At 33.2% G+C, this 27,480-nt stretch overlaps 2 protein-coding genes across 6 annotated transcripts in view; both read right to left on the reverse strand.

Annotated features, from left to right (window-relative positions):
• LOC129948145 (anion exchange protein 2) overlaps positions 1–21,460 on the reverse strand; it is a 140,902-nt gene extending 119,442 nt beyond the window's left edge. For 2 of the 5 annotated variants that reach the window (XM_056059006.1, XM_056059005.1), the window contains exon 1: positions 20,330–21,460. The gene's annotated coding sequence lies outside the window, so the exon portion shown is untranslated. The remainder of the gene's footprint in view (positions 1–20,329) is intronic. The other 3 variants (XM_056059007.1, XM_056059012.1, XM_056059013.1) reach the window with 3 other exon arrangements.
• On the reverse strand, positions 2,047–3,120 carry LOC129948147 (probable insulin-like peptide 5). Its single transcript, XM_056059015.1, has 2 exons — positions 2,414–3,120; positions 2,047–2,339 (listed from the first exon to the last, which is right to left on the reverse strand). The coding sequence occupies exons 1-2, from the start codon at positions 2,589–2,591 to the stop codon at positions 2,149–2,151; spliced, it is 369 nt and encodes a 122-aa protein (XP_055914990.1). The 5' UTR covers positions 2,592–3,120; the 3' UTR covers positions 2,047–2,148.
• Positions 21,461–27,480: the final 6,020 nt, after the last annotated feature.

The raw sequence follows: 27,480 nt of genomic DNA on the forward strand, positions 1-27,480 counted from the left end.
CTGAATTGATTGCTTCAATGTCTATAGAAAATTTTAACAATTTCATTGAGTTTTTTAAGCGATTAAGGTTTCATTTTTAGTAAAAAATAAAAAACAAATATCAAACACCAATAACGGGATATTCTAAATAAAACAACTTATTAGAAAACGAAATTAAAAAAGAGACTGGGATGCGACCCACGCTGCTAACTTCTCATCCCGTCTGCCAATTTGTCTTGCTTAAAATTGTAGGTTTTGTGTTGGTTTAAAAAGTGTCAGTTGAATTATTCTTAAAAAATTTTAAATTACCAACAATATTTTTCATATTAAGACATAGTTTAGTTTGAAAATCTAGATTTCTATTGGAAAACAAATTTTTAGCAATTTTAGTAGCCTTTCTTAAATTTTTATAAATTGAGTAAAATTTGAGAGCTACCACATTTGGGTACTTTTTTTGTAGATTTTATTTTTGTGTGAAAAACGGACTGTTGGAATAAAAAAAATTTACTGAATATCGAATTTTTTTGAAAAGGTATTTAAGTCGAAAGTAAATTTGTACAATGTTTTAGTATTTTTTTTTGTAAGGTTTTTATTTTTTGTAAAAAAAACTGTCAGTTAGATTTTTCTCAAAATTTACCGAATGTTGACAACAATATTTTTTAAAAGATAAAAGTAGGTTAAAGCCATAATCTCAAAGTCTTGAAAAGATGTTTGATTCGAAAATCAATTTATACCAACTTTTATTAATTTTTTTGTTTAGGTTTATAATATAATAACAATAAACAAAAATTACAACCCTTAAAGAAGGTTTATTTTAAATTAAAATTATTTGACGATTTTTATCAGCTTCAAGGAATAACTTATTTTTTTATTTTTATTTATAAAAAATGGAATACTTTTTTACACTTAAATAAGATAAATACGTTTTTCTTCCAGTTACTTGCAGAGAATCGTTATAAGTTTTTTTCTCAAAATTTCATGAAAAATTTAACCACACGAATAAATAACATAAAGTCGTTTGAAGGTATACCTAATCAATTATTCAACAATATGCATTTTTCTAAGTAATAAATATATAGTAAATATGTTTTATTAATTCAATTTATAAATATTTAAATTTCACAAAATACACAAATATACAAACAAAAAATTTAGTTTTTGTTCAAAAAATAAACAAAACAAATTATTCAAAAATAACTCGTAGTGAATAAATTTGCTTTAAATCATTTTCAAAATTTAATTAACCATAAACTATCGCAAAAAATAATAATTTATTGTTTATTTACTATATTTGGTTCTTCTAAAATAAAATTATTTTAATGAAATTCTCTTTAAGTTATCACAAAATAACAAATATGAATATTCAATTAATGAAACAACTGTTTTGGCAGTTATTTTTTTTATTCCATTTTGTTTTGGCAAAGTTAGGAAAGCATTCAAATTTGCAAATTTTATTCACTATATACAAAGGTTTATACATATAATTGAATTTTTTGATTATACTCGTACAACAAGAAAAATAAATATTGAAATATTTACAAAGAAAGATACACAAACTATTTGATGCCTTTCCTTAGAGAAAGACTAAAATATTATTTCCCATTTGTGTTAGAATTTTAGCTTTATGGCTTTTCTTTACATAATTTTTCTTGTAAGAATTTCGATTCCATATTACGAAGATTTTATATACAAACAGAAAACAAGACAAAGATTTTGGAAATTTATACATTTTGAAAAGATGTACTTAACTCGTCCATCCTAATTCTTAATGATATATCATTGATTGTAAGATTGATTGTTTTCAAGCCAATCAGACATATTTTGAGTTAACTAGTTATAAATTGCCACAAACAAATTCTTAACCCAAAAACAACTTTTCTTAAATCATATGATTATATCTTATTCCCATATTAAATTTCTAAGCACAGAAATGTTGAAGAACCTTAAAAAAGAGTTATTCCAAAGTACGTTTGAAAGGTTTTTGAAAAGCTTTTTTCTGAAAAGGTTTAAGTGTCTAATCAAACTTAGACAGACATTAGAAAATAAGAACATCAACAACGGCAAAAATATAATGCAATAAAATATTTTCTTTTTATTAAAATAAATAATAATTCACAAGCCTTAGAATATTTTCAAATAGTTTTCTTAAAGTAAAAGTTCTACTGTAGACTAGTCTAGACAATAAGTCAAAAGTTCAGCATTAGTACAGGATTTCAAGCAGCACTCATGATAGATTCCCTCTCGCCTTCTGCGAAGTTTGGCCAAGCTATTAGCCTCCATTCGTGCCCAATGTGGAATCATGTCAAAGCTGAAGGCGAAATTATCTTCGTTGTTGTTGTCCTCAAAGCTTTCCTCAAGCACTGTTTAAATAAAAAAAAAATCAACAAGTGAATATTTCCAAGAGCATTTTTGAAGTATATACAAATGAACTTACTTGAATTACGTTTTGTGTCATGAGGTTTGGTTCCATATGGACACATTAAGCGCAAGACATCATCAATTGCCGAACCACATACTTTCTGTTCAGCCAAAGTATCTTGCAACAAGGTTATACAAATTACAACCAACACCATTAAGCTAACTTTAGTCACACCAGATACACTCTTTGCCATGTTATTGAATTTTAAGTTTTTTAATTTAATTGAAAATTGAAAACTTAATATAAGGGTTACTTTTTTTGGAGAGAGGAAATTGCTTCTAACTGAAGCAATTACTTTGGAAGTAATGATTAATCCTTTTCGCAATTCTTTCTATTTATACCCTCTGAGCTGAAGTTAAGGTCTATTTTAAGACACGCACGTTATAAACGTGGGCTAACGAGATTCAAAGTGATGTTTTAGATGACAAGTGGTTTACTTATTTGTCACATTAATTATACAAAGTATAACTTTGTCCTTGGTACTGGCTAATTTATGCCTAGATTTTTGCTTTCTGGAACACGCAGAGATAGGTACCTATTGCTATAGTCTCCTTATGGGCTCATTAGTTTTTAGCCGTATTCCTCTTACACCCCTATATCATGTATAATATAATATGTGGTCGTGGAGGTTTTGATGAATCTTAATAAACTTATTTACCTCTGGATGAAGATGTCCCTCGTTTAGAGTGGATGTAATTTTCATGTAGTATAAACACTTCTTCTTTTTATTTTCTCTAGAAGATGAATATAAATAACTAGTTTGAGGATAAATATTCCTCTATTGGTATAAATTATTATTAGATTCTTTAGTAGAAATTCTATTTTTGGTTAAAATTTACAAGTCAGGCTCAAGGATTAACATGTTTATTAATTAATAAATATCCCATGTCATGTTCGTTCTTCTAATATTTTTTTCTTTTCGTTCGAATAGTGTTGCATACCATTTTCAACTGGTTTCAAGCTGCTCTTAAACAAGTCTAAGCTAACAAATTTACCTTAAAGTATTATTTATCTTTATAGCTGAGACACTCTTTTCCTAGAACGTTTAAGAATTGAAGCTGATCATTTACACGAAGGAAAATGAAGTTTTAATACAATAATAGTGAATTCAAAAACTTGACTGTCATTATTAAATAAACGGGTCTTAACAGACGGAATTTAGGTGAAACATATTTCTAATAAATTAAGTATGATGTGCTTTTATGAGTTCTTAATAAAAAGACCAACATATTACCCGCGTTTTGTTGGAAAATCTATCAATAGTATAGTAGGATTTAACACGAATAACAAAAACAATATCCGCAGTATGAATACTACCGATAAAAAAGTTAAAGTAGAATCTTACTACGGATGGGTTTTTGACATTTATACGGGTCTCGAATGGATCTTATGTAATTTCTTTCCCAAATGTTGGTACGATTGATATTGCATTCGTATCTCGATGGCAGTGTTCGTTGAGTTGTTGTGCATTTGGAATCATGTGTTTTCCATTGACGAAAAAAAATCTATCTGTTACTCTTCATATTATTTAGTTTTGTTAATGTTAATGTTATTTGCAAGATTAGAAAAGATGATTAAGTTTTGTTATGTTTCCACTAAAGGGTTATCTCAGTTTAAATTTATTAAATCTTTTTTGTGTTTCCACCGCACAAGAAGATTTACAAATGATTTGACAGAATTTTCTAAAATTCAAATCAAGCGCATTTCATTTCGATTCAGTTATATAAAGAATTGAAACAAGCTTCAAGCTCGCTTCGATACCACAATATGTTAATGTAGTAGTCCACGAACAAAGCCCCTTCTTGAAGTTTTTATTTTATATCAAAACTGCAATTGTTAAATAAACTATTTTTATAGAATCTCAATTTCCAGATGTTTTCTTACCGTTTCTTTTTGAAAACTGTGCATTTTATTAGTTGTAGTTAGTTTTTTCCTAAAGTTAATTTGAAGTTTTGATTTTAACAAAACTTTCTTCTGTTTGTGGGCTTTTTTTTAATTATTATTCTGACTGATCTTCTTTCAGTTGTACCACTGCCGATGCATTTTCTTGGAAATTTTCACTATACTATTTATAGAATGCCAAAAAAACACGGGTATTGACGCAACATTTTGAACAATTCAGCAAAAGGCTACTGATCGAAAAAGGTTATTTTGCTAATTTGACGCAATTTAAGCTTCTTGCTATTAAATAAAATTTGATTATAATAACAATCACAAAATCTTAATCATATTAGTTCTGAATTTTGAAATTGATAAGTTTCTCCCTAAATTTTACGTTTACTTGCTAAGATATGTTTTTGTCAAGAGTTGTCACCCTTTAGACGCTTTAAGTTAGAGGTAAAATAATATTACTTTTAATTAAGTATTGACATTTTAAAATAGGTTATAAATATAAATAGTTGTAGAATGCTAAGGACTTAACAATTAACTTGCATTCATTAAAGGTAAGACAAGTTTGGGGTTGAAGACAAAAATTCTTAACAGACTAGCGAAAATTTCAAAAACTTGAAAAATATCTAACTGACCGCATGTGCGCGCTTAGTTTATCCATTATCTTATAACTACTGCCTTGTGGCCTAAAAACAATGTATTATTAAATAACAAAAACTTCATACAAAACCAAGAAAATTAAAAAAAAATAATATCTTTACAATTTTTTGTATTTTATATTAAAATAAAAACTAAATAAAAGAACCGACAGTCATAGTAAGCTTTTTTTCTATGTTTTTTTTTATGTAACCCTGACTGTCCTTAACCTAATCCTCAAACCTATGTAAGCCGGCAAAGACCTAACGCCCTAGACAACTTTAAATGACATTTTCAATTTGAAGCCACCAAAATTCATTCTCCTGCCTCACCTTATCACTTTGGTCGCTATCGGAAACTGTCCTACTGAACCAAAGGCGCTCGGTTTTGTCCAGTGCGAGGACGTCTCAATTTTAAAGGAGTCGCCTATCTACAGTTTTACGGTTGTCGAGGTAGATTAGCGGAACCGCATCCATTTCTTGTATCAGCCCTCGATTGTCTAAATGGAGGAAAGCTTCGGGAGGAATGTTGCCCATTAAATGTGCCCTTTCTTTAGCCCCAAAAATGTAGCTGTTAGTAGACGATATCGCTCTATACAATGTGACCCTTACCAACCTTCAACAAGAAATTATCTACACTGTTTATGTTGGCTTTGTTGTATAGAACCTGGTTGGAATAGTATCCCGAATCTTTTCAATTAGATGGGGCAACGTTAAACCATATCGGGCAACCATAGACAATCATCGGCCGGATTTAGGGCAATTTAGAAAATCACCTTCACCATGCTGTCAAGATGGCTACTAAAAAACAACAGTTCTGTCAGGGCAAAGATTCCACTAGCTCTGGCCAGAGAAGTAATCATATGTCTGTCGAAATACAAGTACTGATCCAACAATACAAGTGATGCCAAGGTACTTTACTGCACTTTTATTCGCCATTCTCTGTCGATTTTGTCCAACTTTCACTACCTTTTCCTAGTTCTTACTCGTATTCCTTGAGGCTTCATACAGCGGAGTCCCAAAAAGAATAGTTCCACGTTTTTAAAGTTGATTTTCAACTTCTAGTCATCGCAATATTGTTGAATCTTGTCGAAGTCACACTGCAAAAGTGTCTTGATAACATCAATTTTTTGGGCCGTTCTGTACGCATTTAGGTAGTCGGCGTTAGCTTTTGCCTGAGTCAGACTTGCTATCAGATCACTGGTGTAATTGTTGAACAAGATGGACTAGTAAACCGCTCCCTGTGGAAGACCATTTTACCATTAAGCATGTCATAAAGCATATACAACAGTGGTTTACTTATGCCAAGTTTGGTAAACCTTTGATACAGACGCTCTAACCATACGGTGTGGAAGGCCTTCTCCAAGCCAACCAGATTTTTTGGATATCAGAAACAAGCTTAGAAGCAGCATGAATAGTGTAATTTCCCGCCTTCAAGTCGAACTAATTATCCGGAATTATTTAGTTGTTCTCAGCGCACTTGGACAAAGCTTTATTTATAACCTTCTCGAATAACTTACTGATATTCGGCAGAAGACATATTAGCCGGAGATTCGCCGGATTGTCCTTTTCTTTTCTCGAGAGAGGATGCACAACAGCTGTCTTCCGACGGACCGGATACTATGCATTATTCAGAACGTTGTTAAACAGAGTGGTATAAATGTCCACAGCTTCTTGAGGCAAATGTCGTAGTATAATGTTTGATATACATCGACATTTGCTGACTTCTTTTTCTTTAATGAATCGAAGATGAGCTGTAACTCTATCTTCATGACTAATAGGGTATTGGTTCCGTTTTGCTCGGCGACCGACGATGGCATTTGCCAAGTTTTCGTTATTGAACCTGGTAAAACCGAGGTTCGTCGGTCGTTTTTAGGTCGAATGCTAGAATTAACCTTAATTAAAGTCTTTCTTTCTTTCTTGATTTTTACAAAGTGTTTTTGGTACACGACTCTGTATGAAAAACGAAACGAAAATCGCTTTGAAAATTCATTACAATTAATTTATTTTAGAATGTACACATTTGAGAAAACTCAACTATCCTAAAAATGGTACCGCACATTTTTGAGATCACTTATATTTTGAATAGTCATATCTTATTTCAATATTATTTGCTTCGAAGTTTTGAATAAATGTTGTGATTTTGCTTTCATGAAGATTGAATACATTTTTTTTGTCAATTAAGTTTGCATTAATATTTTATTTGTATTTGTATTTTTTAACACTTGTTTAAGTTTTTGTATCTAAAGAAAGTTCCTTCCTAATTAAATCTCAATTTGAAATTTGTGTTCCACATCTTCAAATTTATTTAAGAAAATTTGTTCAGATTTTAGTTAAAAAAAAGTCATTATCTGCAAATCATTGTGTCATTGTTTTAAAATGTTCAACATCTTAATTAAGAGCACCTCTTACTTTGCAAATAAAAACTGAAGTACAAATATTAATTGTTTTCATGTTTCAATATTGACAAATGTATTGATACAAGTTTGTTTGTTCTTCTATCTTTGTTATTATTTTAGATTAAATGATAGCTGTGTCATTTTCTGATAATTCTTTTCAATTTTATTTTTTAAGTCTAGTTTAAAATGTTTTTATTTATCATCGCTATTATTAATAAACATAAGGACTCACTCACTGGAGATTTTTTAAAAATATGTTTTCAATAGGAAAACATAAAAACCCAGTATTATATAAATATATTAAATAAATAAACAAGAATGTGCTCAGACTTAAGATCACAATTTGAATTTTAAAAGAAACATAAGTTCATTGTCAACAAAATGTTAAGAACATGAAAGAGTTTTTTTTTATAAAAAAAAAACATTTGCCTGTGATAAATAATAACTTTAGATTTTTTAAAACTAAATTTTAAATTTTTAGAAAAATGTTCACATTTCTGCGTTATTTTAAGTATCTAAATAAATATCAGAAACTTTTGGACGGATTTTGATACTTTTTGTTGTTTTGTTCGTTATAGTTCAAGGATGGTTTATAAATTAAAAATTATAAAGTCACCACTTTACCATCATGGTTACAAAAGAACACCAAAACTAGTCAAAGTATAGTTCTTAAATATCAGTCAATACTAAATTTGTTTTCATTGCCTGAACCAGCAGTGCCGATAGATCTGTAAACATTGGAGACATGTCAGTTCTTTGTCAAAACTGTGAGGCAACTAAATACAGTGATGAATCTTCTGAGTTGTGTTAAGCCGGATCCAGTGATTGTAGTGACTCTTTAACACATGCTTGTAAGATAGTGAAATAAAGTTAGTATAGTTTTGTTTACTCTCCAAAACATTACTTTAAAAATAAACTATTTTTAATTTTAAGTACATTGCTGAAAAAGGTGACCAATTTTGCAATGAAGTTTTTGCTAGATTTTATTTTGTTTTGATTAATTGTTTATTTCACATATTATGAAATAACTTGCTTCTTAACACGAGTAACAATGTTTTAAATTGCCTTTTAGATAATGTGTAAAATAACTGCTAATTTATGTGCTTTTATAAAATCGAACGCATAAATAAAATAATTCTTAATTTAACATAAAAATATCTTCAACACACAATCTTTAATAGATATGACTATTTAATTTCTTAAAAATGAATAATTTTGCATTTTTAATTAATTTAAAATCAAGTTTATTTTTTTTCTTTTCGAATTGATGTTAAAATTAAATTTTATTAATTGATATTTGTTATTATTAGAAGGAATAAATGGAATTATCTTGTTTTAATAAAAAAAATTGTCCTTGACAAATTTTTAATATCTAATTTTGTTCTTAAATGATGTGAACAAAAAATTTGTTAAGTTTTAATTTTATTGACTTAAAACAAATGAAAGATTAATTTTTTCTGCACGTTTCTTAGAAATGTATGTATTGAATTATTTGATGTTTCTCAATCATAACATGGCTTCTTTTGAAACGATAGGTGCACAAGCTAACGAAAGTGAGGACAATGTATACCCCTGAGCGCAACCGTTGTTCATTGTCGTGTTTAACTAATTGTATATAGTCTTCTTTTAAAAACAACATTAAACAAAAAAACATTATTTTAATACCTACTGTTTGGTTTTTGGAGAACTACTTAAGTTATTTTATATGAAAAAAAAAATGAAATGGGGTGGCGCAACAGTCCGTTGTGAACCAGGGCCTAGTGACTTACAACTCTCAACCATTCCTGTGTGCGAGTACTGTTGTCAGGAATGAAAGGGACCTACAATTTAAGGCCGAATCCGAACGGCTAATTTGAGAAAGCACTTTTTCATGACAAGAATTACTCTTGAAGGAATTTTCAATTCCTCGCAAGAGGCAGTACCCGCGAAAATTATTTTTTTTTTTTTAAATTAAGGTGGCACAGGCAGGGATTGAACCCAGACCCCTTGCATGACAGTCCAACGCACTTTTTTTTTTTTTTTTTTTTTTGTTTAAATTCATTTTTATTTATTCAATCTTAAACCTATCTTAAAGCTAGACAAAAATTCATAAAACTAGCCTAATTATCCATAACTTACAACTAACTTAATGGTCCCATACGGACACTCTAAGTTAAACTATAACACTTAAAACTAATGCCTTTCGGCCCTAAGATCTATTTTACTTCATTTAAATTTCATTTCATTTATTTTTGTATTTATTAGAAAATTTTAAGAAAAAACTAATATCAATATCCTTTTTTATTTATTTTTCCTTACAAACTACTTAAAGTTAGGTCCTTAAATAAAACTTAAAGCTAACTTAAACTACCTATTCTACCTATAAACTACTTAAAACTAGAACAACCACAGCAGCAAATCTAACGTGTTTTGTTTTTATATTTTATTGTCTTTTTTGTACGTTTTTTAATTTTTTTTTGTTTGTTTTTTTTTTGTTTTGTTTTTTTTTTTTGTTTTTTATATTCCTTGTTTTTTTTTTAATTTATTTAGTTTATTTCTTTTTTTTTTTTGTATTTTTTTTTCTGTGCCACCATGCCTATTCTACTTAAAACTAAACCCTAAAACTATAAAACAAGTATGTAAGCCGGCCAAGGCTTAAAAACCCCATCCCGACTACCCACTATCAAGTGCAGATTGAAGCCACCAAAACTGGTTCTCCTGCTTCACCCTATCAGTTCGGTCCCGTTCGGACACAGCCCTACTGAACCGAAGGAGCTCTGCTCCGCCTTGTGCCATGACGTCCCGATTGTACAGGAGTCGCCTATCCACGGTTCTTCGTCTGACGTGGTAGATTAACGGGACTGCCAATCTATCCTGTATCAGACCGCATCTATCTAAAAAGAGGAATGCCTCTGGGGGAATGAAGCCGCTCAAGCGTGCACTCTCAAAATACTCGTCGTTCGGATAGAACGCCCCGAAAATTAAATTGTTGGTCGAAGACATAGCTCTTGCAATGTGACCTCGAACGAGTTTTATCACGAAATTGTCAATTCTGTTGATTCGAGCCCCGTTATATAGGACCTCGTTTGAATAGTAATGCACATAAGAGGATTCGGCTGTTCGATATAAGCCGGTACAGCGTCGTAAACACTGCCGCTCGAACACCCGAAACTTCTCCATCTGGGAAGGGGCAACGTTGAACCACACAGGACAACCATAAACGATCATTGGCCGTATGAGGGCCATGTAGCAAATTACCTTCACTCTGGGGTCAAGCCGACTGCTAAAAAACAGTCGTTTCGTCAGAGCGAAGGCTCCTCTGGCCCTGGTCAGAGCAGCATTTATATGTCTGTCGAAATATAAATACTGATCTAACCAGATACCGAGGTACTTCACTACACTTTTGCTCGCCAATGGCTGCCCGTGAAGATCAACGATGACCATCTTGCGCCAATTCTTACACGTATCCCTCTTGGCCCTAGCCAACGGAGTCCGGAACAGAATTGTCTCTGACTTCTGGACATTTATTTTCAGTTTCCAGTCGTCGCAATATCGCTGAATCTTGTCGAAATCACGCTGCAAGAGAATTCTAATAACCTCAACCTTTCGGGCCGTTCTGTACGCAATTAGATCGTCGGCGTACGCAATTGCCTTTGTAAGACTACCTATCAGATCGCTGGTGTAAATGCTGAAGAGAATCGGCGAATTCACCGCTCCCTGTTGAAGACCATTTTTAATTGAGTATGTTGTGGTAGAAGTTACATTGCCACTTTTGACAACAAACTTTCTACCGTTAAGCATATCATAAAGTATATACAACAATGGCTTGCTTATGCCAAGCCTGCTCAGTTTTAGGTAAAGACCCTCTAACCATACGGTGTCAAAGGCCTTTTCCAAATCAACCAGAACAGCACCTGTGCATTGTTGTTTTGAATTATTCCATTGGATATCAGAAACGAGTTTAGACGCAGCATGAATTGTGTCATGACCCGCCTTAAACCCGAACTGTTTATCCGGAATTATTTTGTTGTCCGCAGCCCACTTAGTCAGAGCCCTATTAATGATTTTTTCGAAAACTTTGCTGATGCTCGGAAGAAGACTTATCGACCGAAGATTTGACGGGTTGGAGTTGTCCTTTCCCTTTTTCGGGAGAGGATGAACCACAGCAGTCTTCCAATGCACTGGATAATATGCATTATTCAGTGCATTGTTGAAGAGTGTGGTGTAAATGTCAATTGCTTCCATCGGTAAATGTCTTAGTACAACGTTGGATATACCATCGACACCTGCTGACTTTTTGTTTTTTATTGAATTAAAGATGAGCTGAAGCTCAACCTTAGTCACTAACAAAGGACTTGGTCCCGTTTGCTCGGCGATTATGGCATTTGCCAAGGAATCGTCATTGAACCGCATGAAACCGCGGTTCTCAGATCGCCAATGTGTGATATCATTTCGAAGGTAAAAGTGATTAAGTAGGGCTCTGTTTTCCAGGTCGTGGTTGGGGCGAATGCTAACATTCACCTTGTACACTTGCTGGAAAGCAGCTCCCACCGCCTCCACTTTTTCCTTCGGATCTTCAATTATATAAAAGTCATCGTCAAAGATGGCTTCTTCTGGATCTATTTGCGCTGTCATGAGTACGTCTCTGTTTTCTTCGGTTCTTTGGAGTTTCAGACTCGGAAGGTCATTGTCGTTCTTTTTTCTGAATATCTTGTTGATTTTAGGGAACATACTAGGGTCGCTCGAATTAACTGACCGGATCTTGCGGTCCCAGTACTTGTTAATTGATAGCCTGTAGTTCTCCTTAATCAACAGATTGACATTTTTTATTGACGATTTCAGTGTCCTAACCTCCACGTCGCGTGGGTCTGTAAGTCGTCTGTACAAGTTTTTGAGTCTTGTCAGTAAGCCACTCTTGTGCCTACGTAGTGCGTCAATAGTCGCGTTTCTGTAAGCGTCCATTTGGTCCCGTTCTTTGTACTTTGGAATTGTCCTTTCCATTGTTCGTTTTATTGTTTCGTCCATCTGTTGTAAATGTTGGTCAATTTCTGTATTTGTCAGGTTTCTGTTGTTTGGTGGGGCTATGTCACTCGAACGAAGTTCTCTCGCTAAGGCGTTGGTGAAACGAGGCCAACGCATCTTACTGTAATTGTAAGAGTGCGTTGCAACGTATTCCTCCAACTCCACGCGTTCGTTCGGAATCTGCATTACAGCAGCCAGTCCGCAGTGATCACTGTCGTACTCGACTGTCTGTAAGCAGTTTCGAGGGTGATTACCCACTTTGTCTGTTACTGTCAGTCTAGTGTCGTACAGCAAAAGATCCAGAAAGGAGCCGCTTCTTGGGTACGATGGCCTTTCAGTAGCTAGCAGGTCGACGCCATATTCAACGCTGTAAAGATTCATCAAATTAAAAAGATGATTACCTCTGGGATTACTTTGTTGATTTCCCCAATCTTCATGTTTTGCATTCAAATCACCGGCCAAGATGAAATAGTTTTCTTCCAAGCTCAATTTCAGTTCCCTAAAAAGAATCTCGAGTTCTGAAGCAAAGTAAGTAACCTGCGGAGCTCCAGCCGCATAAGCCGCAATCATATACATCCGCTTCCCTTGAGTGAGAGAGATGCATACAACGCAAACTTCTAGCGTCTTGAGCTTTCGCAATTCATTGTTGTATATGACTTTATAATTAATACCTTTTCGTATAAAGAGAGCGACACCGCCCCCTTGAGTGGAGTCAGGCCGGTCTCTTCTTACGATATTGTAATTTTTATGAGTCAATTTGTGTTTGTGGTTTAGATTAGTTTCGCTAGCCATAAACACATCGGGACTGTAGTCTTTCAACAATTGGAACATATTGGCTCTTCGTTCAATCCTAATCAGTGAATTTACATTCACAGCTAGGACTTTTAGGCGCGTCTCCGGCAGCGCGCCCATTATGGTCTAAATTGCGCCAGGCCAGGCAACAAAGAGTAGAGATGATCTACCCTTTTGCCTTGCTCCTTTATCTGACTTTGCAGTCCTGTTAGTTGACCTTGAATGCTCAACAACAAGGCTACAATGTCAGGCTGCACCTCTGGTGCCTTAGGCACAGTGGCCTTGGGGGCAACCGTTGGTGGAGCCTGTCTCGTATTCCCATTCCCTGACACCATTTGGGCGTAAGAGAATTTGGGATCCACGAATTTTTGTGTTGGAGCCTGTCGAACTGTTCGACTTTTTGACTGGCCTGTTTTTGCTTCATTTGTTGGACCTTAGGGCAACCCCTATAGTTAGCAGGGTGCCCTTGGTTTCCACAGAGGACACACTTGAGCACGGTCAAATCCTCAACCCGCTCATTCCCCAGCTTGCACTCTCATTCTTTGTGGGTTTCTCCGCACCTGACACAACGCAACTGCATATTGCAGTTGGCATTGGCATGGCCAAACCTCTGGCAGTTAGTACATTGTAAAATGCCGTCGTGCCTTTTTAATGTATCCCAGCGTGCAGTTTGATAGTCGAGAGATGTGATTTTCTTCACACTATCGAAACTGCTTTGGGGCGATAATGTTACCAGGAACATTGGCAGCTTATAACCCTCTCGCCTGGACTTCACCGTAGTGAACGGCTTGACCCCGATAAAATCGAGATCGTCCGTGGCTTTTTGACGGAGCTCAGCTAAGAGCTCCTCTGGTTCCGTGCAGGAACTTATGCCCTTCAGAAGGACCGTCTGGAATTTTTCGCTCTTAGGCGTATAGCTGAAGAACTCAGCGGTGGCCTGTTTCAGCACTTCTTTAAGTAATTTGTATTCGGCCAGTGAGAAGCACTGTACCGAATACCGCTTTTCTTTTTCATTTAGAATATTAATTAAAAATTTGCCTTTAGTGGCCGACTTACATACCTGTTTCAAGTCTTGCAGGTCAACCCGGTAGGTTCTAATTGGTGGCACCTTCTCCTTCTTGGGCTGTGGTTGTTTCTGGTGTTGTTGCTGTTGTTGCTGCTTCTGCTGCTGTTGTTGCTGCTTCTGCTGCTGTTGTTTCTGCTGCTGCTGTTTCTGCTGCTGTTGTTGCTGCTGCATTGCTTTAGTTGAGGTCGATGGGCCCTCAACATTTGGGCCTGTCACTGCTGGTGGCGGTTTTTTCTTTTGCTCCGCTCCTGTGTTTTTGGGAGCGGGCTTATGTTGTGGTTGTTTTTGCTGCTGTAGTTGTTGTTGCTGTTGTTTTTGCGCTGCCTCTTCCTTTCGGCGCGCCTCTTGTTTCAGTCTAAGTGCCGTGAGGAGGGGCTCGATTTCCTCCTTCAGCTTGTTGAGGCTTTGCTCGAACTGGCTGATGGCTGCCTGTTTGGTTTACAGGGCCTGTACCAGTTCGGTTTCATCCTGGAGGTCCGCCATTACCTCCAAAGCCTCCGTTGGATTCGGGACTGGCTCTGGCTCCGATAGGATTAAATCCATATTCGGAGACCTGAAGAGCCCCTCTCCACCTTCGGATACATATTCAATTTTATCCGACTCGGCGTAGTCGGAAAACTCACTCTCGGTGGTAATTCCTCCTTTACCACTCTCCATTTCCTTCCGCATGTCCCGCCGCTTAGCAGAGTTGGCCCTCTCCACTTTGTTTGGGCTATGCTTCTTTATCTTTCTTTTTTTGTTGTTTGTGGCCTTCATCCACTGGTCAGATGCCTGACCTGATGTTGTTGCGGTTGTTTTTGGTACCGCTGCTGGCACCACCGCAACATCGCCTGATATGTTTGCAGAGGTATCTTTCGATACCCCTGCCCTTTTCTCCTTCTCCATCTCCTTTTCTTACCAACAGATAAAATCAACAATTTCTCTGTTGTGAAAAAAAGCTATTAAATTTTTTGTTGACTCCGGTTGGGAATCGAACCCACGACCCTTGGATCTGCTTCCTGACGCCACTTCCACTGGGCTATTAAATTGTTGATTTTCCTGGTGGCAAATTGCCAACTTTACTTACAATTTAACTTGCACTGTTTTACTTTAAAATAAATATAAATAAAAACACTTCTTCACTGCTTGGAAGTCAAAGAACGACTGACAGTCCAACGCACTAACCATCATGCCACGGGATTTTATATAAACTTTAAAAAAGAACAACACGAAAAATCGATTTCTAGTTTAAAAATTAAAATTTATTTGAAGAATGGTAAAAGTTCAGATTTCATAATTCAAGGAATTTATTCAATGCTTTTTTGTTTCAAATTCCATCAAATTTTTTATAATTTTGTAAAAATGTGTGTACAATTTTTATTTTTAATATAAAATAAAGTAAATTTTCTATTTAAACGAATTTATAAATACTTATGAATGTCATAGCCTAAATATTCTACGGTATCCTTCTAAAGAGACTCGATGAATGGGTTAAATACTAAATAAATGTATCTAATTTTCAAGCTGGCTTTGGAAAACGCTTTTCTACGATTGATCACATTTTTACACTTCCATCAAGCGTTTCAAGCCAGGAACAAAAAAGTTGATTCGTTCTTCATCGACTTTAAGGCAGCCTTCGCTCTAGTCAACAAAAATGCACTTTTTTTAAACTCTCATAATTGGTCTTTCTACTAAATTTATAAAAATGGTCAAAACAAAATGTACACGAACACAAATGAAGCTGTTTGGGACAGCAGAATCTTCTCAAATTGGTTTCGAAAAAGTACTGGTGTGAAAGAAGGCTGTCCCCTCAGTGCTTCGCTGTTTTCGTTGTCTAGTATTGATACTCGTATAGTAGATGATCTACCTGGAGGAATAAGAATTGCTACTTTAAGTGTAAATGCTTTGTTGTATGATGATATTGGTATTGTATCTGAATCACCAGAAAACTTAATATAAATGATCAATCAATCGGTTGTCAAATTACTGTAAAAGAGGGGGAATAACCAATAACACTGAAAAATCAAAAATTATGGTGTTCTCAAGATCAAGAAACACCTTACTGAGAAAGTTCCCAAAGCTTACTAGATCTATCATGGAAAAATATGAAAAGAAATAATTCTTTTAACAAAATATAAAATATTTGATTCGGTGGTAAAATCAACTCTGTGCTGCTTTTCAGGTTTGGCGAATAGATGAGCACGAGACTATTGAAACGTTCAATAGGAATTAAAAAAAAAAACACAACTAGCTACGCAATTTATCCGGAAACTGGACTATCAAAGATTTTTACAAATACACTCAAGTCACAAGCTGACTTCATACTTGAAATCTGCAGCAATTATCAAAAACAAAATATGCTCTGATACAAGTTGAGAAACAAGGACTGGTGGTATACAAACTGGCAATCTATTAGTGAATCTTGTGGAGAGACATTACATTATTAACCTGAACAACTTAAATAATTTGAAAGAACACTTTTATCGGATCATATAAAGAATTGAGGATTCTACTCGAGATGCATTTATTGCAAGAGCTCGTAAGACTGACAGCAGAGTTTTATGTAGCCAGCTCAATTTCCTTTACCACGGAAACTACTGTCATGTGTTTTTATGCTTAAAAGAAAGAACCTCTGATTATATGATGGCATAACTTTCCGAAGAGAATTTTTGGTGAATTTACGCTGAACCGTCTCTATTCTATTAATGCATACTGAATATATTGACACCAAATGCAGAAGGCATATTCCAACGAAATTCTCAGCAATCAGTAATATAATACTTTCAGAGTATGTGGATCGGTAAATTCCTTCGAATGTCTCATTTAAAATCCAAGTTTGTTATTTGCCTTTGAAACCATATGATCGTAGTGATCATTTAAAGCTAATTTTGCATCCAAAAATACACCCAAATCTTAAAAAATGGTTACTTTTTCAAGAATTGTATTATTTAGCTTATTTCGAATTAAATATGATGGCGGAACCTAATATAAGACCTTTGACTTTGAGATGTTTAAATGAAAGCAGTTATGCCTGGATCACAAACACGTTTCGGCTTTGTCTGCGAAACGGTGGGCCTGCTTCGAGGTTGCTTTGAATGACATTTCTATTATTTCATCCCTCCAAAGAGCAAATATTTTGTTTGTTGACATTTTTTTACAGCTGTTGAGCTGTCAGACAAAGCAAATGTTCAGATAATTAACTAGAGCTTCCGTTTGGAGTCACATTACGTTACATTAAGTTCTTTTCCTTACGATTGTCAAACAAAACGTGAGGTCGAAGCTCCATTGTGATAGCATGCATTGAATTCCTATGGCTGTTCCTTAAAAGTCAGTTGAAACCGAAGCTGAAGCGTGTTTGTGATTCAGCCATTATCATCGCACCATTCGAAAATACTCTTAAGATCACTTTGCAAAAAATGCAGTTTAAACATTTAAAATCATCTGAGAATATTAGGTTTTCAAAGAATTTCACACAGTTGGGAAAGTGATTGATGAACAAACAAAAGTGGCCCAAATGCCTTTTTTTGAGGAACCCCGATAAGTTATAAATCATCTTTGACGTCTTACAGCCATTTTTTAAAAATTGTGTACGTTCTTTCAAATATTTATCTATCTATCCATTTTAACAATTGAGAATAAAAACCTAGGTATTCTAGTTTTTTTTATTTACACATCGTGCTGCACTCGATCAAAATCGATAAGCTACGAGTATGTCTGCACATTTTTAGAAATAAAGAAGCGATTTCATTACTTTTAAGACTTTTATTATCATCTAAAGTGGAGTGTTCTTGACAAACTTCTTCTTCTGTTAATACTTTTGGACCTCAACATATAATTGGCTATTGGTTAGTGCAAAACTTGAAGTTGAATTTTTCAAAACAAAATTTGATTTTAAAAAATCAGCAAACATGTCTAAAATTTCATACGGTGAAAAGGAGCATATCATGAAGTTTTATCGCTCAAACTTATATTTAGTGAAAAACCAAACAATTTTCTTTTACCATTTAAGAACGTCTAAAACGTTTAGAGTAAGATTTTGTTTTATTTTCTGAGTCCCAAATAAACTGCTTATACAAAAACTTTTTAACCCTACAACACCACCCATATTTCCCACCCTGGGTGCCACGGCACCCTGTTTTTTATTTCAAGGCATTTTATTAAATAATAGTCCTTTTACATTTTCAATATTTATTTATTATGTTTATTTTATTTACTTTTATCAATATTTAAATAGAATATCAGAAAACTTTTATTAAAACTTTGTTTCAACAAATTTAGTACACATTTTAATTTGAGGGCCTCCACAAATATTATTAATCAAATAAGGTACAGGGTGATGCAGCACCCTAAGTAGGGTTTAAGGGTTAAGTGTTTACTATTCTTTCCTCAGGTTTTTGAATTGCTCACGGTAAACTAAACTGTATTGACTTTTTTTTGAAGTTTTATAAGCTTATTTTTTTTTAATTATAAAACCTCTTATTAATCCACACAATTTTTGCAATTTTTAATTATTCTTTTAAATGGCAGAATGCTCCTTCATTTTTAACTCTAAATTTTGAGAAGTTATTTTCTAAATTGATCAAGTCGAAAAATCATATTTATACCAATTTTGCATTATAAGTGCCCAATTCTATATGTGACTATCAAATTGTTTTTTACTCCGTCTGTCATTTAAAAAAAACGGCGCCCGTATTATTATTGCGTAAATGTTTCAATACTTATACTTATATGTTTTTAATTTTGTGTGTATAGGTACCTTCAACACAATCTTGTTTAAAGGATAACAAACGTACAATTGTACTCGTAAATGTAAATTATAATTCATATGTAAGCTGTAAGGGAATTTTCATGTAAGGCCATAGCCGATGCAATGGATTAACCCTTTTCTTAAATAATAAGGGATAAAGGTGTTCCTCATGAACGGTTGAAAAATTATACGAATATAACAGATGATTGATAATACAAACAAGAACAAGTAAAAATAAGGAAGTCAAATTCGTATTGCAATTTCCAACCCTTATATTTTACCCTTGAATTTCATTTTTTTTTTTTGTATTATTGACCTTTCTCAATATACACACAAAACCTACCCTAAAATCATTTAAAAAAATTTTTCATTGTAAGATCCTGTTTTTTTTTGTAGACATAATATGACAAAAAGCAACAATGTCCTTTGTCTCATATTCAATAAGAAAAAGCAGTTAACCCCTATAAGAAACTAAGCATCAATAGTGGTTATGTAATATTTGCGATGTAATCCGAAATTGGTTGAATGTTTACAAAAATTCCGCTCAATTTTCTTTAAGTTGACTATTTAAATCAGGTAAATACTTCGAGGGCTCAACTTTTCATTACCGTAGCACGAATTTCAACCTGCGTTTTTTTTATTTGATAGATTTGTGGAAATTAATATTAATTATAGCAATTTAAGAGCGAGGAAACATTTATTTCTGTTTTAAATAAATCTTAAAAAGTTCACTTTTTCACATACAAAACACGAAAAAATGGTTGATTTTGACATTTCTTCCGTTTTTTGGTCAGTGTGGTCATACTTGATTTTTATTTTAGAAGAATTTCTTTGATTTCGGTGCTCGAATTACTTCGCATATATCCAAAATCCAAACTCACACCCACCCCAAATCCTATAGTGATTTCAAGCAAGGGGGTTGCCTAGCTGTTAGTACACCGCGCTATCGATTCAAAAAAAAAAAATTGTTTTAGGCTCAAAAAATGAAATTCAAAAAAGTAGGGTTAAATCTGAAAAAGAAAATATATGTTTCTATGACCAAAGGGTGTTTCCTCGCCTTAATATTTAAAACAAGTTCTATTGGGACCCCAACCTAATTGTAAAAAAATTGAGAAGGATATTCGTGCTGTGGACCACAGCCTGTGGTAATGGAAAGTCGCCTCACTTCGAGTAAGAACTAATAAATACGAGTAATCTCCTTACGTACGTTTTAAAGATATAAACCTGGCAACCCTATAAGTTGTGACTAGTATTCAAAAGAATACAATTTACAACCGTTTCCTTCCAATAACACATTGCTTCTACATTGTTCTATGAGTGATGAATTCTTTGGGTGAATTATTGTTTGTGTTTTGTTGTCATTTAAAATTTTTGCAACAGTAAAAAAAAACAAAAAATCTACATCAGTAGATATTTACTCACCCTTCAAAAAATATTCAGCGTTCTTTTATTTAACTCGTAGAAATGTATTCCGATTGTTGTTGAAAGTGTATCATTTACACCTGGCCAGTTCCAATTCCAACCAAAAACAACAAATATTTCTTTTTTTCTTTCCTCGAGAGACGAGACACGAAAAACTTTCAATTTTTATTTTATTTTTCCACAAGAACGAATCACAAAAAGATCTAGGAAAGTTTTTTAAAATTTAAAAAAAAACGAATTTTTGTCATTCACGGTTCATTTGGAATATTGGATCGCGTGAGCTGAGCCTCCAGCCTTGCGTCGTCGTCGACCGTTCAGTGGTCGGCGTTTTTTTTTTTATAGATAGGTAGGTAGGTATTGTAACGGAAATGATATTCTAAATTTACAACAGAAACAATAATAATTTAGAAATAAATGTGGACATTTTTTGATTTATAATGTGTTGTCATAGGGTATGTGGTATATGTATCTTCACAAAACGAAAACGCCTCCAGAGGTTTAAGATGGTTTATCGAACAAAAATAGAAACACTGATAGATATAGGTATACGTAGAAATTATACAACTTGAAGTGGTGAGTGTATATAAAAGACCGAAAGACTCACTTTCATAAAGAAACACCAATAAAACAAAAATGCAAAACTTCACAATGCCAAGGGCTAGCTTATCGCTTCTTTTATTTTTGTCGATACTCTGTTTTTTTTTCGACGTTTTTATCTTTTTTTTGCCACAACGATCTACACGAGATTCTTATTGAACAGCACAGCAGAAAACAGAAGGAAAATTTTGCAAAAATTCAATTCTGCAATCGAAAACGGTGCAAAAAGTCTTAAGACAACGTTCTAGAGACTAATCAGCACGCAGGCTTCTTTGCAAGACTGAATAAATAAGTTGGTAATATACAACAACAATTTGGAACAAAAAAGTTATTCTAACACGACACAGTAAAAAAAAATTCACCAGTGTGACTCCTTTGCCGATTCTCACAACAATGATTTACTGTTTCTAAACGAAGCACGTTTTTAAGTGAACAGTAAACTTGCTGCGCGGTTGGTTTTTGTTAGTGGTGCGATGCGACAGTGAATAGCGACTCTCTCTCTATAGAGTCTAGAACAAAATTCAATAGCGATGAACTATCGAGGAGGGCAACCGGCAGCGGCACACCATGTGACAAAAATGCCTCACACAGTCACCTCACCACACCACACCACCGATAATATTCACCATCATCGACACAGTAATTATTACTTTCGAACGGGTTGCCGGAGCAACAGAGTATAGACCTCACGAAGAAACGACGACCGCGACGCACGGCAACGTTGAAGACCAGCGAACACAAAGAACGCGGAGCGGTGGCGAAGTGATCGAAAGTCTCTACTTTGTCTACACACTCTTGAGTCTTGACACTCCGGTTTTGCGAGAGCTGCGCGCATTCAGCTGTTCGACGCAATGAAGTATGCCAAAGTAGACTCTCAACTCAGCTTCGATGAACGGCAACGGAGGCATACCTAAATAAGTTGTATGTGTTTCTTTTTGTATACCCTTTGGATGTGTCTACACGTCATTCGCCTTCGTCGCTCGTTCACCCTTCTTCGGGCCACTAAGAGATCACCCTATTCACAACAACAACAATAAAATATGGCCTTGCTCAAGAAATGTGGTTTGGTTCTTGATGGCTACAGTTGGGATTGCGATTCTGATGACGAATAATTTCGAAGAAGCCATGATGATAACCATGATCGGGGTGATCAAAGGAAGCAATGTTTTTAAGAGCATTCTAAATTTTCCAGTATCACTTAACTCTTCATTCGAAATTCGATATTAAGAGAAAAATGTTGATCGTTGAATTTGAATTGATGAAGACGGTCGGGTCGTCATCGATAACCAAGAACCAACCCATGCAATTTTGACTCTTGAGTGAGTTTGGGCCTTGACGATAATATTATTTATGAACGTTATTGGATTTCCATCATCATATAGAATTAGTAATGTGAGGTTAATGACCAGAGTTGCCAAGGACATGTAAAAAGAAATATTTTTAAAAATAAATTCAAGATAATTAATAGTTGAGTTTTTAATTTACAGGCAATTGGTAAGAAACCAACATTCTGAAAACTAAGGATCCCGAAATTCCACAATGCTGAAAACTAAATTCATTTAATGAGAAATGATTCTTGTTTTCCACAAAATTGCTGGAAGCAGTTGGAGTATTTTATTAGGTAAAAAATAAGGAGTACAAAATTCAAAAAATCTGTTTTAAATTTGTATTTAATTTATTGTTGCAGTATCATTTGAATTTAAGTATTTCCTCATCATTCATAACAAAAATAATTGTTTCGTTTTCGAGATGTTGACTTTCAGAATATTGGGTTTTCAGGATATGGAATTTCAGAATTTTTTGATTTTAGGTTTTGGTTTTTCGACATTTTAGTTTTTTGTATAGGGTTTTTCAAAAGAGGTGGGTAGATGTTGTATGTAGTGGCGTTTGCTGGGCGGCACGTAGCTCCGTGCAGCTGGAACCACATGTCGTCTAGGTCCATATGTTTCAATTTGGTCGATACAAAATTAGTTATCATGGTTATGTTAACGGTGAACTTCTCACTAAAGTCGTTTTCAAGAAAGTACGGACCTATTACAGTGCCGTAATCCACACAGCTATTCATCCAAAAATGCGTCTTATCACGAAAGATAATTTTCGGCAAATTTTGGGGTCCTCTTCAAAACGATTCAAAGCCCAGTGAGCAAACAAACGGCGTTGTTTATAGTAATGAACTTTGATTTCCTGGATCAGTTAGATCTTGTATGGGCGTAGGCCCAAGTGCCGACGCAAAATTCTTTTGTATGGCTAGGAATAGACTGCCTCGGGTTCTGCTGTACACTTTCACGAACCATGGCGATGATCTCGGTCCGATCTTGCGTTCCTTGGACGTACAGGTGTTGGTTGATTGTTTATTGAACCCATCGTCTCAAATTTGGCCAAAAAACGTTGTAGAGTCGACTGTGAAGGGCCACCACGTCTACCGTTCATTGAGCGCAAACGTTAGCGTTAACAAACACTAATTTTGATAATTAAAACATAGCCTAAACCGTTTTAAAGTTTAAAAATTCCTAAACATAGTTTTTTAAATGTAATGCTCGTTAAAAAAATTATACTTTTGGAAACAAAAAACACTTTTTTCTTTTCAAAACTATAAAAAGGAAAGTAAAATTGTAAGAATACAAACATTTTACCTATTGTTTTTGAATACCATGACAGTTTTTAAGGACCGAATACTCATCTACACATTCAAAGCCACGAGCTAAATACCTGGTCATCAAAATAGTAACTCAAATTTTTTACTTGCGACACATAAAAGAACAAGGTGATCAAACATGACATTACGATTGTATAGAAGTCAAAAAGTTGGTCCCACGATTCTGTCCATCTGTTTGTCTGAATGTCTATGCCCCCCAAACAATGTTGTTTATTGAGTTCAAACTTCGAATATAAAGTTTTAATTAGATTCTTGTTAGACAAGTTTTCCATTTTGTTATGAATTAAAATAATGGTTAGAAATTGAAAATTCTAATGTTTTCAAAAACGAAGAGATAGATTTTTAGTAAACTTTCTTTTTTTGGCTTCTTTAAAAAAAAACATGTTTACATTGTTTCAGAAGGGTACCCCCGGAACCATAATTTTGATTTTAAGGTTCCTCAAATTCACATGAACCAATTTGGAAGTTATTGTAATGGGTCCGATTTATCAAATTTTAAATGTTGACATTTCTCGACGTTTCAATGTCCCTAGAGGCAAACTAAAAGATTTTTAAAAAGATGTCTGTGCGTGCGTGTGTACGTACGTTCGTACGTTCGTACGTCAGTACGTTTGCGAGGTTTTTTCGTCGTTCGTAGCTCAAGAACAAGAAGAGATATAGACTTTGTATAAATGTTTTTATACAGATAGTAGATAAGAAAGATGCAGAAAGGGCTCTTAAAAAAATTGCGTGGCTGGTTAAACCTAAATACCTCATGAACCAAAAACGCTAGAGAATTGAATTAAGTTTTGTATTATATATTGTAACGTGATACAAAATTAGTATAATTTTTTGAAAAAATCCAATAAATGGTTTTTTTATAAATCAAAAAAACTGAAAAAAAAATTGTCAGCTTTAAAATTTTACGAATACAAAATGATTTTATCTCCAAAACAATTTTGTGAAACGAAAAATAACGTTTTAAACATTTCCTAAAACTTTGATAAAAATCCAATTGACAGTTTTTTTTATGAAAAATAAAAACCTAAAAAACATTACTCAAAGTTGGTAAAAATTGAATTTGGACTCAAATATCTTTCCAAAAATTTTAGATTACGTCTCCCAACTAAATTAATCTTATTAGAAATATTGATTTTAACATTCTGAAAAATTTTAAGAAAAACAGAAACAAGAAACTTAAAATTTTGCGAAACATTGAATTTACAGTTGTTTTTTATGAAAATTTAAAAAATGAACAATTTTAACTCAAAAAAAAATATTGTTTTCCCCATTCGAAAAAAATTTGAGAAAAATTGAACTGACAGTTTTTTACAAAAAATAGAAACCTATACAAAAAAAATAATAAAATTTGGTAAAAAATGATATTGGAATCAAATATCGTTTCAAAACTTTGAGCTATTGGCTTTAAACTACTTTTATCTTTTAAAAAATATTGTTGTCAATTTGCATTAAAATTTTAGGGAAAATCGAATTGACAGTTTTCTTAAAAAATAAAAACCTAACCAAAAAACTATACTAAAACTTCAAACTTTTTTTATTTCACAGAAAATATTGTTTTCGATATTCATTAGCTTCTTTTATAAATCCAACAGTCCGTTTTTCATAAAAGTATAAAATCTACAAAAAGTAGTACGCAAATTTGGTAAAAATTGATGATCGGTTCTTGATATATCTCAAATTAATTCAATTTGTAATAATTACGATATGCTACTTAAATTGGTAAACATTGTTTTAGCCTAAAATCTATTTGACAAAACTATATTTTTAAAATAAACAATTTCCTTATATGAACAATATTGTTGGTAATTTTAATTTTTTTTAGGAATAATTCAACCAACAATTTTTTAATCCAACCGTAACCGTACAAGCTTTCAAACAAGACAAATCGACAGACGGGATGGGGAGTTACTAGTGTGGGTCCTAGCCTATTTTTTTTTTTAATTTTTAAAAAAATATTAAATCATTTGTTTTTTCAATATTCGATATCTTAAAAATGTGTTAACCGTGTTTTAACAAAATTTGAATGGAATCGTATATAAAACTGCATCCAAAAAATATTTCTAAGAACAAATTGAAAAATGTTATAACAATGCTCTAACAATTTTGGAAAAAAATCAATAAATTAAGATTTTTTGTTTAATTAAATGGCATTTTAAATGTTTAAATATTAACTTGGCTGTTACTTTCTTCTAAAGAAAATAATTTTGTTTCATAGATTTAAGTTGAAAATGAAAAACCTTAACTCAATTGGCTACAAAATACGAGTACTTGATCATACCTCACATCATTTACCTTCTACATCTTAAATGATGAAATGACGGAAATAAAAATAAACACAAGTTTTGAGTAAAAATGTTCAAAGCTTTACCATGTACATATATATTCGTACCCAAAATGTGGACTTATCGACAAAGATAATGGAGGTTCTTAAATATTTTAGGTTAAAGTTATTTATGTAAAACTTTATTGTTGCTTAATTCATATTATGGCAAACAAAAACGTAAACATATCATTAAGAAGGTAAAACCTATAGAACCATATTTTGATTTAAAGAAAATTTGTACCGATACAAACATTATTAAAATGTTATTTCTAAATTTTCGAAACAATTTTTTGTTAATTCGATATAATTCCTTAATTTTAAAAAAACTACACAAAATAAATTGCTTGATTTTTTTTTTAAATTGTGTACCTTTAATAAAATATTTTAATTAATGACGAAGATGGATAATTGGACAAAAATAAATGCCTCTTCGGAAGCGGAAACAAAATCTAGTCTATAGGAAGCAAACTACATACTTTATATTATACCTACAATTCTTGATGCGTTTTTTGTTTGTCTGTATTAATAAATATTTTTATTTTCAAAGGATCTAGCTATGCTCTATCCTACTTTATCATTTTAAATGTACTATCGAAAGGAATTTAATTAAGAAATACTCTGTGTTCCTGTGGCAGATCCTTTTTCTATGAAACCCTGAGCCAAGCACGGTTTCATTTCCATTTTCTTTATTTTTCGACTCATGATATAAATAAGAAAAACTTTAGGAAAAAGAAAATAAATATATATTTGTGCATGAAAGAAGGTGAGTTGGACGAACGCCAGAATTGAAAAGGACGCAGCAATAGAAATTAGGATTCAAATCATCAAGAAGGAAAAATAAAAAAGGTGCAGTTCTGTTGTAGTTGGAATTAAAAAGCAGGAAAAACAAGAAAAAAATAAGTTGTTCGTCCATCTTTTAGGAAGTAGTTCATTTGGAAAATATTCAGTGTTTTTACGAGAGGTTATAAATATGCATAAATGTATTTGCATAGATATATGAATGTACATTGATAGAAACATAGTTCTATGAATGAAATTTACTGCAATGAAGATGAGCATATAAAATTGAAAAATTCCTAAACGTAAGTTGTGAAGATGCCTTCCCAATTATTGACTGAAAAGCAACCACTGATGATGCGGAAAGAGAAATTTAAGACTAAATAAATTTTAATAATTTTCTCAATTTTATATGAAACAGAGTGTTTTTTTTTTTATAGTTATGCTAGCTTAAAAATATGCACGAAATGTTAAATTGAATAAAATCTAATCAAATAACAAGATCAATTTTTTTAAGTTCATTATTATAGAAATTTAATTTTGATGTGATTTCATAAGCCACAAAGTATTAACAGACTAAGAATTATTCAACTGAAGAGAAAAGAATATCAAGCATTCAAAGCAATCAAAGGTTATGTTTATAATGCAATTGTTTATAAAATTACATTCCTCCGTTTTCATTATCAATTCAGTTCCCTTAAGACGTAAGCTTCTTTAAGTTTATTAAATCAAATTGTGGTACACACGGTCAACTAAAAAAAATACATTCCAGTTTTCTGTTCAAAGATATTGAGATTT

Source organism: Eupeodes corollae, chromosome 2 (genome assembly GCF_945859685.1).
Source record: "Eupeodes corollae chromosome 2, idEupCoro1.1, whole genome shotgun sequence".
In the NCBI taxonomy this organism is placed as follows: domain Eukaryota; kingdom Metazoa; phylum Arthropoda; class Insecta; order Diptera; family Syrphidae; genus Eupeodes; species Eupeodes corollae.

What these genes read in the sequence shown, in the direction of transcription:
- LOC129948147 (XM_056059015.1), bottom strand. Translation starts at nt 2,591, where the DNA reads ATGGCAAAGAGTGTATCTGGTGTGACTAAAGTTAGCTTAATGGTGTTG. An exon ending in TGACACAAAACGTAATTCAA is followed by an intron (nt 2,340 to 2,413) that starts GTAAGTTCATTT and finishes TTATTTAAACAG; the next exon opens with TGCTTGAGGAAAGCTTTGAG.